At 38.3% G+C, this 15,351-nt stretch overlaps 1 protein-coding gene across 1 annotated transcript in view; it reads right to left on the bottom strand.

Moving 5' to 3' along the window:
* Positions 1 to 15,351, bottom strand: part of PRKCA (protein kinase C alpha) — a 150,003-nt gene that overhangs the window by 17,904 nt on the left and 116,748 nt on the right. The window contains exons 9-13 of the mRNA XM_030506365.1: positions 8,927 to 9,070; positions 8,008 to 8,181; positions 5,068 to 5,159; positions 3,385 to 3,447; positions 2,715 to 2,853 (exon numbers count right to left, since the gene is read on the bottom strand). Of these exons, the coding sequence (XP_030362225.1) occupies positions 2,715 to 2,853; positions 3,385 to 3,447; positions 5,068 to 5,159; positions 8,008 to 8,181; positions 8,927 to 9,070 (612 nt within the window). The remainder of the gene's footprint in view (positions 1 to 2,714; positions 2,854 to 3,384; positions 3,448 to 5,067; positions 5,160 to 8,007; positions 8,182 to 8,926; positions 9,071 to 15,351) is intronic.

The raw sequence follows: 15,351 nt of genomic DNA on the forward strand, positions 1-15,351 counted from the left end.
CTTATGTCTACTGGAGAAGTTAAAACTCAGTTATTAAAAGAAATAAATATTACTAGCACAAGAAATAGTCAAAGGTATGCTCACCAAACCTTCGCAATACCTATCAGCCTCCCAGCATCCTGGCAAATGCAAGTTAGAATTTAAGACTTTGAGGCTATGAGATGGAGGAGAAGGGAAATGGAGCTTTTAATTTAACTAAGTTCTTCGTAAAGTCAAAATCAGTGCCTCAGCTGCTACAGGGATGCTGATGGTTCAGTGCCACACCACAGGCAGCGGGCTGTGCTGGCAGAATCCCTTCCAGCTAATCCTTTTGACATCCATCTCCTTCTGTCCCTCTTGACTGGTCAAGGAAATACAAAGTGTTAATCGATTTCACAGCTATTTTACCACTCCAACCATAAATATTTTAGTTCAGCACATCAATAAAGAGATAACCACTTTATGCCTGACAGAAGTGGTCAGACCTGGGATTCCTGTGCAGTTTAACCTCTGCACATCTCTCAAATTGCATGGCATAAAAAATTGAATATTAATTCCAGTGTGCTATACACCTAAGTAATAACAAATGCAAACTTTCCCAATCATTAAAAAAGGAAAGCATTATTTTACAGTACACCAAAGTGTGTAAGTCCACTTTGCTGAATGCAGCACCACAATCCCCTGTCTGGAGACTGTACGTGTGAAGCCATCTGAGATGTCCCTTTACGGTCCTTCCAGCCACGTTATCTCTAAACTATGTCTATGGATAGCTCAGGTAGAGGCAGCGTGGGCTCCTCCAGACCCCACTGCTGTCACAATGTTATTTCTCAAATACTAACGAAAAGAGCTAATTCTCTACATTTGAGTGCAACATACTCACAGGACGAGTCTACTTTAGATACCTTCAATGGTTTACTTAGATTTAGCACATTTATCTCCACCTAGCAGGGAATGGTACCATGCAAATGCCTCCTCATTACAATCTATTATAAATTTAAGACCATGGAAACATGCTGAAATGCTCCTACAAGCAACACATGAACTTTACTTTTACCACAGCCCTAGTCAGCAATTTGTCAGCCACAATGTCTTCAAAAATGAAAGAAAATCAGCCAACTAAAGAAAAATAAGTGTACCTGTTTGTAACATAATAGAAAGACTGATTTCCTCCCAGGTACTGAATGTTTTGGTCAAAGGTTTATTTCTTTACATGAAATTTCCAAATAAAGTAAAATAAATCATTCCAGCACTGACCTATATTGAGCATTTTGGCACTGACAACACGTTCTTTGGTATTATCTGGCACAAGACTATTGCCACAGAAAGGACACTTTTTAATTTGTAATACTGGCTTCATTTATGTTTTGACAGGAGAAAATGAAATACTGCTTTGGTTGTTCTGATATCCTTATGCAAGCAATAGCAATTTGGGGAAAACAAGGTTTTAGAATACACAATATTTCACTCTGAAAAGCGTAAATAAGCAAGTGGAAAAAACCGAACTATTTTTCATCCCTGTTTCACAGAAATGACAAAATTTACCTTAGATACTAATTTACTTGTCTGTGTATAAATCTCCCATATTCCAACAAACATTCAATTATAGCCAGAAATGTTCCAGCCAGAGCTGCCTCTTGCCCAGCACTCAGTGAAAAACTGAGTATCTTGGATGAGGATCCAGCCTCTTGCACTGAATTTGCAGCCAAACAAATCAAGACTCTTGAAAGCTCAGTATGGCCAAATACCAGATTTTAACATTCATATATTTGAATCATTTCCAAATCACCACATGTGTTTGTTTTTAATGTTTTATACCTAAACTATTAAAATACAAATCATATCCAGACTAAAAATCTTAACTCTAAGCTCATACTGATCACAGTGCTTTAAAGCAGAACTGTGCTTCTCACCATCAAATTTTCACTTTGGACCCATTTCAGTTATGTTCATGTTTGAATGTGATTTTCAGTGGCTTGAATGCAGCACAAAGATCACCAAGTCACAGAAAGCTCAAGGCAAATTATGGATTTCTTATGTCAACTCCATTCAAGCCCTGATCTTTTAGCTTTGTTCAGGCTTTCAATGACTGGAGCTTTCCTGAGATCAAGAGCAGTAACTCATGATACCTGTAAGATACACCATTTGTAAGACGTGGCCTGGAAAAGACAAAATAGCTTTGCAGGGAGGTCAGCAAAGGCTTCAAGACCTCATAAAGTCCCTTCCCAAAAATGAACAAATAGTTCGTGATTTCCTGAAAATGCCAAACAACCCTTTAAATAAGGGATTTTGGCAGTTGTGTGACCCTAGAGAGAAATAGATTAAAGAAGCTGTGTTTGCTCCCAATATAATGTGTGCTGACCTCATCAACAACCTCAGCAACACCCATGAAGTCTCTGTGACTTCACAAACAGAAGCACAGAGTTTAGTATAATAACATTTAAAATTACAAGGTGGTGATCCTGCTTTTTAATCTTTTACTAGTATGAACAAAATCTGAAGCTCTGATCTCATAAAAAGTCAGGTTTTGAATCAATTAGGTGTTTCTTTAAAACAGTGAAGCCTTATTGATAACGTTGTATTAATTCACAAAGTTATTCAATATACCTGCAGAAGTATAATGGTACCATCCACAGAGTATCCAGAGTTACAGCTACCCAAACTTGGTGGTATGAAATTTGTGTAGGGACAATTTTCATCTGAGAGACTAAAAGGTTCTTGAAATGGTAAATATTTACCTCTGGTGCAATGTAGTCTGGAGTGCCACAGAAGGTCCTGGTTGTTACTCCATCTAACATATGTTCTTTGCACATTCCAAAATCAGCAATTTTAATGTGTCCTTCTGAATCCAACATCACATTATCTAATTTCAGATCTCTATGAAGAATCACAGTAATTTAATGTTAATGTTTAGGATCAACTAGGGCCAACTTATCTACTTCTGAGTCGAGGTGAGAAACGTGTGGCTCTTCTGAGGGGTGGAGGGAACAGGGGTGCACACGCGCAGCAGTCTACAGCCTGGAGGGCGCTGGGCACCACACATTCATAAGAATGACCATAAGCCCTGAAACTGGAAAATCAATGAAGAGATGGCTGTGTATGACCACGAGCACACTCACACTGAGACTTCTGAAGATGTGAAACTATTAAACATCACACAGGAATGCACAAGATAATGTTTTTCATTTTCAAGAGTTTTCATTTGTGTTGGGCAGAGCACAGATGTCGGAAAAGCTCAGGTCAAGCAGAGGCTTTGGTTTCCAGCACGCCAGCACCAACACAACAAAAAGAACACTGCGTTGATTCCTTCTTATAAAAGGCTTTAAAAATGTACTGGAAAGTTAAAGAAACTGATCCTTTCAGTTCAGAAATTCAGCTCAGAAATGATTTATGTCAGATTATACTCACCTATAAATAATCCCTCTGTTATGGAGAAAGAATAACCCGATTGAGATCTCAGCTGCATAGAACCTGTATGAAAAAAAACCCAACAGATTTCTTATCGCCTCATTATTTCCTTCAGGCAAAATATTTCGGAAATACATCATGGTAAAGAATGACGGTATAATAGCATATAAAGTATATAATATACATAGTGTATATATATAAAGTATAAAAATACATATTGCAGGCGGATGACATAAAAGACTCCTTACTTCAATTTGACTTTAACAGAAACATTTTGAGTATTTGATGATAAAATAATCCAGAATTTAGACAAAAAAAAAAAAAAAAGAAAATGTTTCCCCAGACCACAAGAAAATGGTGCAGGAGCACAGCATTTTACTGCTCTGATCTAACTCTGCCTGCAAAGGTCATTATCTCTAAGCACATATCAAGGCTGAATGCAGGATGCAGCTCAATTTACATTGCAATTCATATGCCCTGAAATAATCTGCAGAAATGGTATTCCTTTACAGAGGCTGTTAATAGATTAATTACATAAAGCTAATTAAAATGATTACCATATAAAATATAATTGCTGAATGCAGTTAAAAGATATGTAACATTGATGGATGTTTGAAGCCTGTTGCTGTGGAACTGTGCAAATTATATGCAAGAGGATTATTTAAAGATGAGATTAATTTTTAGGCTAGCATAAGGGAAAGGGAAGCTCAGCTCAAACACTTGATCAGAGGTGTTTGTGAACGCGTGTGCTGGAAGATGCTCCACAGGCATAAGCTGTCATAAAGCACCATAGCTTTCAACGGGTGTTGGCAAGTTACATTAGTTGGGAGTCAAGAAGGATCTGACACCTTCTAGTTTTTATTCAGCAAGTTGTGAAATTTTGTTCTCTATCTCAGATACTTATATTTAGAAGGCCTCTCATTTAAAGAAGCCCTGATTACTTAAATCAAAATGAGAAATCATTTTAGCTTAATTCTTAAAACAGTTGGTCACACTTGATTTTAAAGTTTCATTGGTAAATGACTTATGAAACACTAATAAATGATGATGAGATGATAGAAGCATGACTAAAATGGTACTGATGGATGTATTCATATCTGATATGCTACAGATTATTATCAGTTGCTCACTGATATGCCAGATGTACAATTACCTAAAAGGGGATCAGGTCTATAAACAACTTTTAACCACTTATTAGCTCCTCACAAAAACCCTTCCATAAATAAGATCAGAGAAATTCTCACAAGCTATACATTGAATTTATCTTGTATAAACTATGATTTATATTGCAATGCTGAGTCTATTTGTATTGCCTTTCCCTGTAACATTAATTCAGTCTGAAATGTTCTACTCACTTTATTTTTATATTCGCCTTTAAAAACACCACCAGCATAACAAGTAACATTTTTAATTTCCTGATGCCTTCTTTAAATTCTTGTCACTTTTAAAGTAGGCATCTCATGCCTTTGCTCGTGCTCTATTTTTCAATAGAAAGGCACAGCTACCCTTGGTCTATGTGTGTAATTTTTAACAAAAACTTCAGCTTTTGGGCCTTAAAAAACACAATCCAAAAAGGCCATCCTTGACTTCATACTGAACCTGGGAAGAAGAAGAAACCTAATCTTCTTACAGCGTAAAATTAAGATGATGACACGACTTAAATACATAAACATGAACACTCACACTGCTTGTGGCTCCTTAAATTTTCCTACTTGCTGAATGTGATACATGAGATCACCACCATTCACATACTCCATAACAAAATACAGACGGTCCTAGGATAAAGTATTAAAGATGCACATAAATACATTAGAGAAAATATTAGATATGCATTGATCAGCAAAAAAAGTCACTAATATGTCATTATAACGCTTTATAAGATTATTAGGACTGGTTGTACATTCTGGCAAAATTGATAAGTCAGGAAATGGAAGTGGAATGTTTTGTAAAACCAGCAAGAGTATATGGACTGATGAGATCCGTCTTGATTTGCCAATTTTAGTGATGTACATTATATTTGTCTACAAAGGTTCCCATAACTACTCACATGCAGTTTTGTATGAAAAATCTGACTCTCTAAAAATAAAGATATAAAAAAATTAAAGATGGTTGAAAATTCTTGCTTTGAGGCCATTTCTAATCCTTCCTAGTAAGTTTTCCTTTTGAAGATAGGAGGTATTAAAACATATTTCTTTTATTATTAAAAAGAGGCAAGAAGAAAAGTTGTGTAGGGTTTACAGAAGTACCTGGAACCTTTACAAGTGACGCTAAATTCATTTCTTGCAGGCACATATTTCAGCTAGAGGAAGATGGCAGTAAAGTACTGTGGAGGGAGATTTTTCTTGCACAGTGAGGACTTTTAAAGGCCATATCCAGGTATTTCAAACCAAACACGACCAGAACATATCTGAGTGCACTTCAGTAGTGTTTTCCCACTGAGTAACCTTCAGACAATGACTTCAAGCAGTAGGTCTATTCACCAGCTTTCAGAGCATTAAAACTGAGCTCTTCCAAGTGATCTCATAGGAACACATTGTTTACAAACATCTGTGATTTAGAGCGGATGATTCTGACCACCTAACATTACCCTCTGCAGTTATACCATGATCCAGACAGCAGATAAGATACACTAATAGTTTTCCTCCCACTTGCGGAAGACACATTTTTGGCTTCCTATGATTTCCCTTTAGCTATTTTGAACAGAATCATTATCCTGAAGTATTTGTAGGAAAGCTCAGATCCAGTATCCTGATGGGAAAGAGATTCATTACTAAGATGCTCTAGTTTGATCTCTTTCCTCCAACATTGATCGAAAGTCTCCCATCATCCAGTAACTAGGATTTCAGATTATTAACATACATTTTAAAATTGTGATTTCCTAAACTGGGTCCAACAGACAAGCCACGAGCAAAGTATTTAATTGGCTAGATCTGATTTATAAAATTCAGATTTTTGTATGAATTGTCTCATTGTAAAATAGGAGCCTGCCTCTGCAAGCACTAACCAAAAATGATCAATTTTCCTATGGCCACAGTTTATGCCTCTTCTTTTCCTTCGTATGCAATTTCTCATTTCTACACCTAATATTAATGCTCCAGAATATTTCATAACACCACGTGCAAACTACTCAACACTTTGGAAAACATTAAGTAAATTAGGCAAAGGTGTTAATGATTTATCTAGACCTTACGTAGCTTCATTGTACCTCATCTTGTACATGGTAAGACAAAAAATTATACTGTCAATACTAAAACCCCAACTTTTTCCTCCATTCCCCTTAGCCAGAAAACACCGGACATTTATACTTTTAAGATTTTACATTTAAAATGTAGTTGCTCAAAAGAAAAATAGGATTAAACAAAGTGATTTTTTTGATTTACTGATGAAAATAATAGTAACTTTTTGGCTACTAATGAAGTTTTATATAGGATTAGAGGGAGATATAAGTCTATTTCTCACTAGGACCTCTCATCTTATTACAACTATCTTCATACTGTAAGTAGAGGCAGAAAAATATTTTAGAAAGCGAGAATTACCAAGTGCAATAGTTCCAACATTCATGTTTTATTGTGAATATGTCTGCAAATCTGTTGCATTCAGGCCATTTTCTGCTCAGAGATTTGTAGACATTAAACAGAGTTTGAAAATGCCTCTAACAACACAGACAATTATGCTATGAAATGGTGACGGGATGACGTGGCTTGTTTGTGGAATATTACAATGTTATTACTCCAAACTAACTGCCTGTTGCTTGTTCATTTCTTTTTAGATTAAAAGCCATCAACAATGTAAGAGGTAAAAGATAAGGAATAGCCAAGTGGAAAAACAGTATGTGTCCCTTCATCACCCCATCAAGTGACAATGCAGCCCTGGAGCACGAGTTCAATGCCACTGTCATAAGATGGCTACAAGGTGAGACAAGAAGAGCCTTTATTTCTTGTGAATAAAGACTTCTAACCACTCTGGAACATTTGGAGCCAGTTCACTAGTGGTGGGGTGTATCCATACCCACGCTGAAAACCAAAAGCACACTGAATGCCAACTCTCTACCACTCAGCTTTCCATGTCATCCAACAGACTGGCATGGTGCCGCTGGACCCTCAGATCCATCCTGCAGTCTGCCCCTGGGAGATGTTTTGCAGTGTGATGGGGAAATGTCCACTTCAAAAACTCATAAAGAAGGAAGGAAAAAAACCCCATGCTTTCCCTCTGTGCTGGTGTGCCTGAAAACTAAATCAAATCCATCAACACTGATTCATGACTAATCACCTCATGATATAACAACAACCACTGAGACTTTTCAAGTTATATCCTCAGATCCTTAAAAGTATTTAGGAACCTTTGGGAATCTGGGCTTAAGGCTCTGACTTAGCAAAGCACACATTATTAACTTATGAATTGTTATGCTGGTCTGCTTGAATTACTGTATGAAGAAAAATAATAAAACCTAGGTTTTATTTACAATACAAAGTGTGATTACATGCAGTATCTCTTTCTTCACCAATTTCTATGTACAGAAACTATGATATATAGGTTGGATGATAATAAATGTTACTGAACTGATAAAATCCATTATCATATAGTATGAAAAACAGGGTGGCAAGAAGGACAGAGCTCACATACAACTGTTTGGAAACAAGAGTGAAGCTGCGTCAGGAATGGTGGTTTGTCTTGCAATGCCAGGACTCGCTTTTCAACCATTGTACATTCAACATCATCATCCTGAATCACCACGTCTTTCTTCAGTATTTTGATTGCATAGAGCTCCTCTGTCCCCTTCCTGTCTGCCAGCATCACCTGCACAAAGAGAGGCAACAAGGTGAAAAATCTTCCTACCTGCCAAGGAGGGAAGGTGACTCATATACCCAAAGATTTGTATAGATGGCAATCCAGCTTTTCCTTTTAATGGTATAGACTAACTTGATCAAAACTCCAAAAATATCATCATTAATCACCCACTGCAATGAGCTGTACCAGTCATTTCAGACAAAGCCTGTGCCAAACCCCTCTGGTTAATAGCAGGCACATTGCCAAAGGGCTGATAAAATGTTAAGTCCTGGGGGACTTCTTCAGTAAAGGGCACTTTATCACAGAAGAGCTTGTTCAAACAGAAAGAAAAATAGCAGCCCTTTCTTTCAACTAACAGATTTCAAATACATATATGCTATTCCTGTTTTTCCCCCACTATTCAGCCTTACCAATGTTGATGACTTCCAGAACTGGCAGTGACCTAGGTAGTAAAGCTAGAAAAGTAGACTTGATATCCTTGAAACTGCCAAGAAGTGAGGATCTAAAAGGATATTTCTTACATCCTGCCCAGCAGTCTGAGTTCTTTTATTTTTATACTGTCAATCATGACTGAAATCTGCTAGTCCTTAGGGAATCACCCTTTTCCATGTTAATAAATCCTCCCTCAAAAATGCACATCCTTTTGGCTCTGGATTTTGCTTCTTACAGAGCTATAAATTCATTCTTCCTCAAGGAAAAAAAAGAAGAAAGGAAAAGAATGCAATTGGAAGAGTTATCAAGAATTCATTCCTACCTTCCCAAAGCTCCCCTTTCCAAGAACCATGAGAAAGTTGAAATCTGTCAGCTTCACCCTGTCCAGATTGTTGGACGGCACACTTGAGATCCTGTCTTCTGCTGGAGTAATGACTTTGTTACCAGCTGGCCCAAGTTTGGCTTTCTGAAGAACATACACACACATACACACACAGAAACAGGAAAGTAAGAAGAGTAGCCTGTTTCCTTGGCGGAACAGATCACTGGGTGAAGGTCAGACTTGGAGATCATCATATCTGTGGTGGCATTCCCAGGAGAAAGGCTGCATAACAAAATCTACACAGACACAACTTTGAAGACTCATTCCAGCAATACTTTCGACATCACTGAATGAATTGAAGTGGGAAACTGTGTTCATTTATAACTAGATAAAAGCAGATACACTTATTTGGTTAGAAGCGCAAAACCAAAGCAAAAACCAAAGCCAAAGGAAAAAAGAAATCACTCATCTTCATGCCAAAAGCAGGCTTACCTGGTGTTTTTGTTTTGAAATACAAAAAATGCTTTTCAAAAATATCATGCTACAATCTACAGAGGGTATTTTAGGACATAAACAATCTCTTCAATACATTCTGTTTTAAAATGTAATTCTTCACGTCACTGCATAGCAAAAGTTAGGAAATCTTTGACATGCATTAAGAAAAATTACCTACATTAGAAAAAAAAACACACCACATGGGAATTAATGCAGATGAACATGGCCACTTTCAAACTAGCAATACAATCAACTTTGATTTTCAATCAAGTGTTGATCTGGAAAAGGGAGGAAGGGAAATACTACATACAAAGGCCCTGCCTCAGCAAGAGAGACTGGTTTGCAGAAGGTTGCAACAGTCTCAGAATTTCATGAGAGACACCATGTAATTGCGCAAGTAAGTTGCATTTCAAATCTCAAAGTTAACAGAAGACAAAAAAGTAAGACTCACCAAAAGACAATGCAGGCTACAACATAATATCCCTTTTTTTCTCAAAACAATCCCATATACCAGCAGAAGTAAAGCCAAGAAGGTTTAGTAATCCTTCGGGATAGAAGTTATTTCCCCCCATCTATCTAGTGTGTCTGGTAAATCACCTTTAATATGGTCAATTTACTTTGTGCCATTGATACATGCTCCACATTTAAGGATAACTGCTTTTCTCACTGCAGAAGTACAGTATTTGCATATTATCACTGTTTCAGACAAAGAAAATCACAGAAATTAAAGTTTATTCAAAGTCATACAATAAATCATCTTAAAAGCCTGGCCTGGCATATACCTTTGGCAGCCTCGCTGGAAACTGGAAGATACAAACTTTCCCCTCCTCAGACAAGTTTAAAACCATTAGGATTGAAAGGGGCGACTCGATTCATAGACTCCAGCCCTTTGCTACTGCAGGCAGTAATGTCGAGTAATCCTCTGATAGAATAACCACATGTCACTTGAAAAGCATGTTCAGATTGGATGATTCTTCCTTGAACTTTATAAATGCAGAAAGTCTGATACCTGGGATATGAATTTTGGCAATTGTGATCTCTTTTTTAACTTGCAATATAGCTTAAAATGTGGAATTTCTTCCATCACCATTATTGCTTGCATGAAAGCAGCACAAAAAAAGAAGAAAACCCCCAATATCCTTTATTTGTACAAGATGAAGACAGTTTAAAGAAGCAGCTTTGCTGGCTGTGCCTTTGTGATGCTCTCACACGTAGCACCTCGGATAAAAGATCCTGCTCCTCAGATACAAGAAGCAATTTCAGTATCCACCTTTTCACTGAGTAACTGAGATCCAAATCGGGCACTGAATGGAAAACACAAGCTTTATTTCTTATACTTTAAGCCCACTGGGTAGGTTTTTGACAGCTTGGTCAAAAAATATATCATTCAGAAGAACAAATCAATATTTCTTCCTGGGCAGTTTGTTTCTTGGGGCATAAATGGCTTGTCAGGCAGGGAGTGCTCCTGGCAGTGCTGTAGCCCCAGGCTTGGGGTTGGCAGCCCCTTTATCCAAACAAGAAGAGGGACAGGTTCATCTGCAGGCTCCCGGGCCCTCTGCTGTTCCCAGAGCTGGAAGCTTGGGATCAAGCACATGCAAGATGAAATTGTCAGGATCTGAAGGTGGCATTTTAATATTAGAGAAGCAAGCCAAGGCCCCTCCGCAAGAAAACGCTTCGATTTGATGAACAACAGAGATATGCTCCTCTTACTTCCAGTTTTTATCTTTTTTAAATTAGATGTCACTCTCAATTTGATAATTTCTTTTTTCACATGGTAGATTTTTAAGGAAAACATTAGATGCCTCCTGCCAGGTCAGGTGGGCTTGAGTGCCATCTGCTCCAGGGACATGGAGCAGACCATAGCTCTGTGATGACTGGAAGCTGACAGTTCTGGTTATCACATCGCTAGTGCTGAGTTACCTCACTGCAATAGCCCAGGCACTGGGATGGGTAAAGAGAGAACCCTCTTGCAAACCCTGTGTAAGAAAACGGCTCCATGAAATGCTTAAGAATGACCAGGCTGACTCAGTGAAAGCACAGGGACCTGAAGTGGAATGGCCAAATGACCTTATTAAATTATCAGAACTTTACCAAAGATCCGTATTTCCCTTCAGCTATGACACTGACCATCCGCTCATGAGCATGCTGAGGAAAGTTTTTCACATTTAGATGTGAATTCCTGTCACTTCTTTTTGGCTTAAGGTCCTAGTGAAAGTATAGTGGGAATTTCAACACTGACAAACATGTAAGAGGAGGAAAAAAAACCCAGGATACAATAATAATCCAAACCAAAACATTTCACAGATGATGCATTAAGAGCTTCCCAAAACACTACAGCAACACGTTTCAATTATGACTTAACCTCAGGCATATCATTTTGTCTTCTTAGTACTATTTAAAAGAATTTGCAGAGCTACTGGAACAAAGTTAGGCTATGGTCATGGAAATAAAGTTAGATAAACATAGTGAAGCCATTACAGATTTCTACCTGTGCCACCAAGTTTGTGATGGGGCAGTAAGACATCTTTATGAAATAAACCCTGAAAGATCTAGTACTTATTACCTGTCTTTGAGAATTAGCTGCTGTGTGTTCCATGTTATTCAATTCACCCTGAAGTACAACCCTAAACCACAACATCTCTTATAAGCTTCATAGAAGTTTCTATACTCAGCAGAGACGTCACAACTCATCACTAATAACTAACATTGATGGATTTAAGGAAAGCCTTTAACCTTGCCCTTTATTACAGAACTTAACCCAGAATATGGGGCAAGACAAAAGTATTCCAGAAACTCAGCTAAGGATTTCTGGTTATGACTAAAGGATCAGGAAAATGTCTTTAAGTATCAAAACTACTTTACATTAAAACCAGAAAATCTACAACATTCTCTTTACAGAAAACCTACAAAGCGAAGGGATGTTGTGCCTTACACACACATTGTTGACTTGCAAACTTTCTTCACAGAGAGAAACGTTAATTTCTTGCTATGACCCGCGTGGGAAATAACTTGCTGAGCAGGCATTTTCTTCAGTTTTTGAATACCTCAACAATACCTTTCAACATGGACATCGTTTTTTCACATAAAAAACAATTTGTATATTTCAGGTACTTCAAAATTACTGTTAAAATACAGTCAAGGAGAGGAACACAAGGAAAATATAACAGACAAAAATATTACATTACTAATGCATTTTAATTTGCATAAATGAAATGTAAAAGCACACACCATTACGTTTACTGTCACCTCTGCATCCAGGATTGCCCATAATGAAGACCTTTACTGTTGATTAGAAGGGAGAAGAGGCTTATGCTCTGTTAAGGCCAACTTAAGCACTAAAAATAAGACAGATCGTGGATAGAAGTGATTTCCAGAGCTCCTGGGAATGTTGTTTCACCAACATGACTAATCACAGAGGGATAAGGAGACCCAGGGGGTATTCCAGTTTCTGCGGATCCACAGCCAGCTGCAGCATGTACGTATTCTCCTAAGTTCAAGAACAGGAAATGTTTTAACATGCTCTCAGTGAGCTGTACCATGAGTTTATAGTCGGTACGCCTTGGATATTGCAGAGAGAAAATGCCATGCAACCAACACACTCTTCCAGATTCCTGGAGCAAAACCAGTTCTGCAGCTACAGAAGGGACATAAATGCAAATGATTCATAAAAGCTTACTGGAAAAGAGCAATGATATTTTGCCTCTTCTACCATGACTGAAGTTGAAAATAGCAGAATCCTACTTGAATCCACCTTTATTTTTTATGGATATCAAACCTTGCTGAAGTTGAAGATGGCATTCCAGGCCCTGGATTAATTTTCAGTTTCCAACTGCTTGGTTTAACATGTTTGATAAAACCACAACATTATTCCAATGAAGCCAGTTTGCAGCCAGGAAAACAGTGTGTTAAAGATAAATTAGTCTTCACTGGTACAGAAGAGTTAATCTAAAAAGAAAACAAGACATGCACATCATCTTACTTCCTCTGGTTTGGACGCACCTTATCTCGGCCAGTCCGTTTACCCTGAAACCACAGGTGAGACATACTTTATTTATTCAGCCCAAGTTCATTCCTCCATGGAATGTTACAGAATGTATGGTGTGTTACACTGGAGAGTCTCTCATTTTGTATGTGCTTTTTGGAAAAGATACTTCAGGTTGCCCAGGAAAAATGTTTTCAGTTTATTTTCAATTGAAGTGTAACAACTGCTTTTTAACTAGATACGAGAAAAATAGTGTCTTCTCCAAAACCTAATGAGAAGTGTGGTTCAAAGAAGCAAAAGAAATGATTCAGGGAATAGTAATCTATTATTGCATTAAATTTTCAATTGCACTAAATGTTTTCATTGAGTCTTTTCAAAACTTTCCTTTTGATTTTTTACTGTGAAGACAATATAATAGGATAAAACAATAAACTGTACTCTGCCTCCAGTTATTATCTCTAGTTCAGAAACTTAAGAATTATAGAGCAAAAAGACTGAATTGGTAATTTTTCCCATTAGCCAATAAATAAATAAAATCTGTGAAGAATTTAAAAACCAATCTACATAATTCAAATTCCTCCCCTCAGTCTCTTTAGGGCAATGAGCTACGTATCACAGTGTTAGTGCTTTAACACCCTGTATCGCTCACCTTCATTATTCCTTATCTGTTGCTGTTTGCAGCAACCAGCTCACTAACACTGGCTTTGTTCCCATATGGAAAACCAACACTGCGTTCCAAAATTGCCCAGACTCGCAGCCACAGCCCGGTACCCTCCAAACACGGCTCCAGAAGGGAGAAACCCTCATCGTTTTCCACAGAAAAATATTCCAGCCAACAAAAGGCCGGGAATCCGCTGTTCACCAGAGGATGCACTTCTCGGTTGTCAAGGCAACTCGCTCTTTGCGAGCCCAAGACGCCCAGCAGGGAGATCTCTGGTAACTAATTCTCCAGAGGAGGAAGTGATAAAGGAAAAGCATTTAACAACGATGCTGAATTCCCATCCTGTGTGTGGAAATACACACACAGAGCACACGCAACTGCTACGTGGAAACAGCCACGCTCACGGCCACATTTCATCATTGCCGTTCACTCCACTGACACCTACTGGGAAAACAAATGGAAAGCTTTGCCCCCAGCAGCTGAGCCTCGTGGAGACTCACAGCTCTGCTCTGCATTGCACATAAGCATCCCTTCCCCTCCTCTATAGCAGACTCCACCTAGCACTGACTGCTCTGCCATTCAGCTGTAAATAGCAAATGAAGGATGCGACAACAGAGAGCAGCACTGGCTTCAGCCTCCATTCCAAAAAGTCAGTTTTGATAGCATGAGAGTTAGCAGCCTAAGGCCTGACTGAGCAGGCTTTATCTGGGGTTCGAAGACTTTCTTGAGATCCATGCAGCAGGAATGTCCTCTTGCCACAATTCAATTCAATCAACCCCTCTGCAAAACTGACAAAATCCCAGCTTCTCACACTGCAACAAGCTCTCACTAGGTTCTTTAATAGACCCCATGTCTATTAAAGTGGGGTGTCACTGGGTGATGGAACAACCCATCTCACACTAGCCTGCCTTTCTCCCAGTGTTTCTGTTCCTAATTTTTAAGTTAACCTAAAGCCATAACAAAGCTGCAGGTAACACTCTGTGTATCACCTGAAGAAATGGCAAAATGGGTGGTGAGAAGCAAGGAAAGAACAGTCTGAACAGCAATGTTTCAGTTTCACTATTACGGCGCAGGAGGTTTTGGCTGCAAGTAAGAAATTAATGCTTGGTTATGTCTGTCACTACGTGGACTCTAAAGCAGAAGCATCCGAGCAGCTCAGATCTCACACAAACCATAGATGTCACTGACAGAACTGGCAAAACTCATACCAAGGATGTAAAAAAAGGAGAAACTGCAATAATTAATCCAAGTCTCAAGGAAGGACGAAAAGGCCTATTCAGGTTTCCA

The sequence above is a fragment of the Strigops habroptila genome, chromosome 14 (assembly GCF_004027225.2).
Source record: "Strigops habroptila isolate Jane chromosome 14, bStrHab1.2.pri, whole genome shotgun sequence".
Classification (NCBI taxonomy): Eukaryota; Metazoa; Chordata; class Aves; order Psittaciformes; family Psittacidae; genus Strigops; species Strigops habroptila.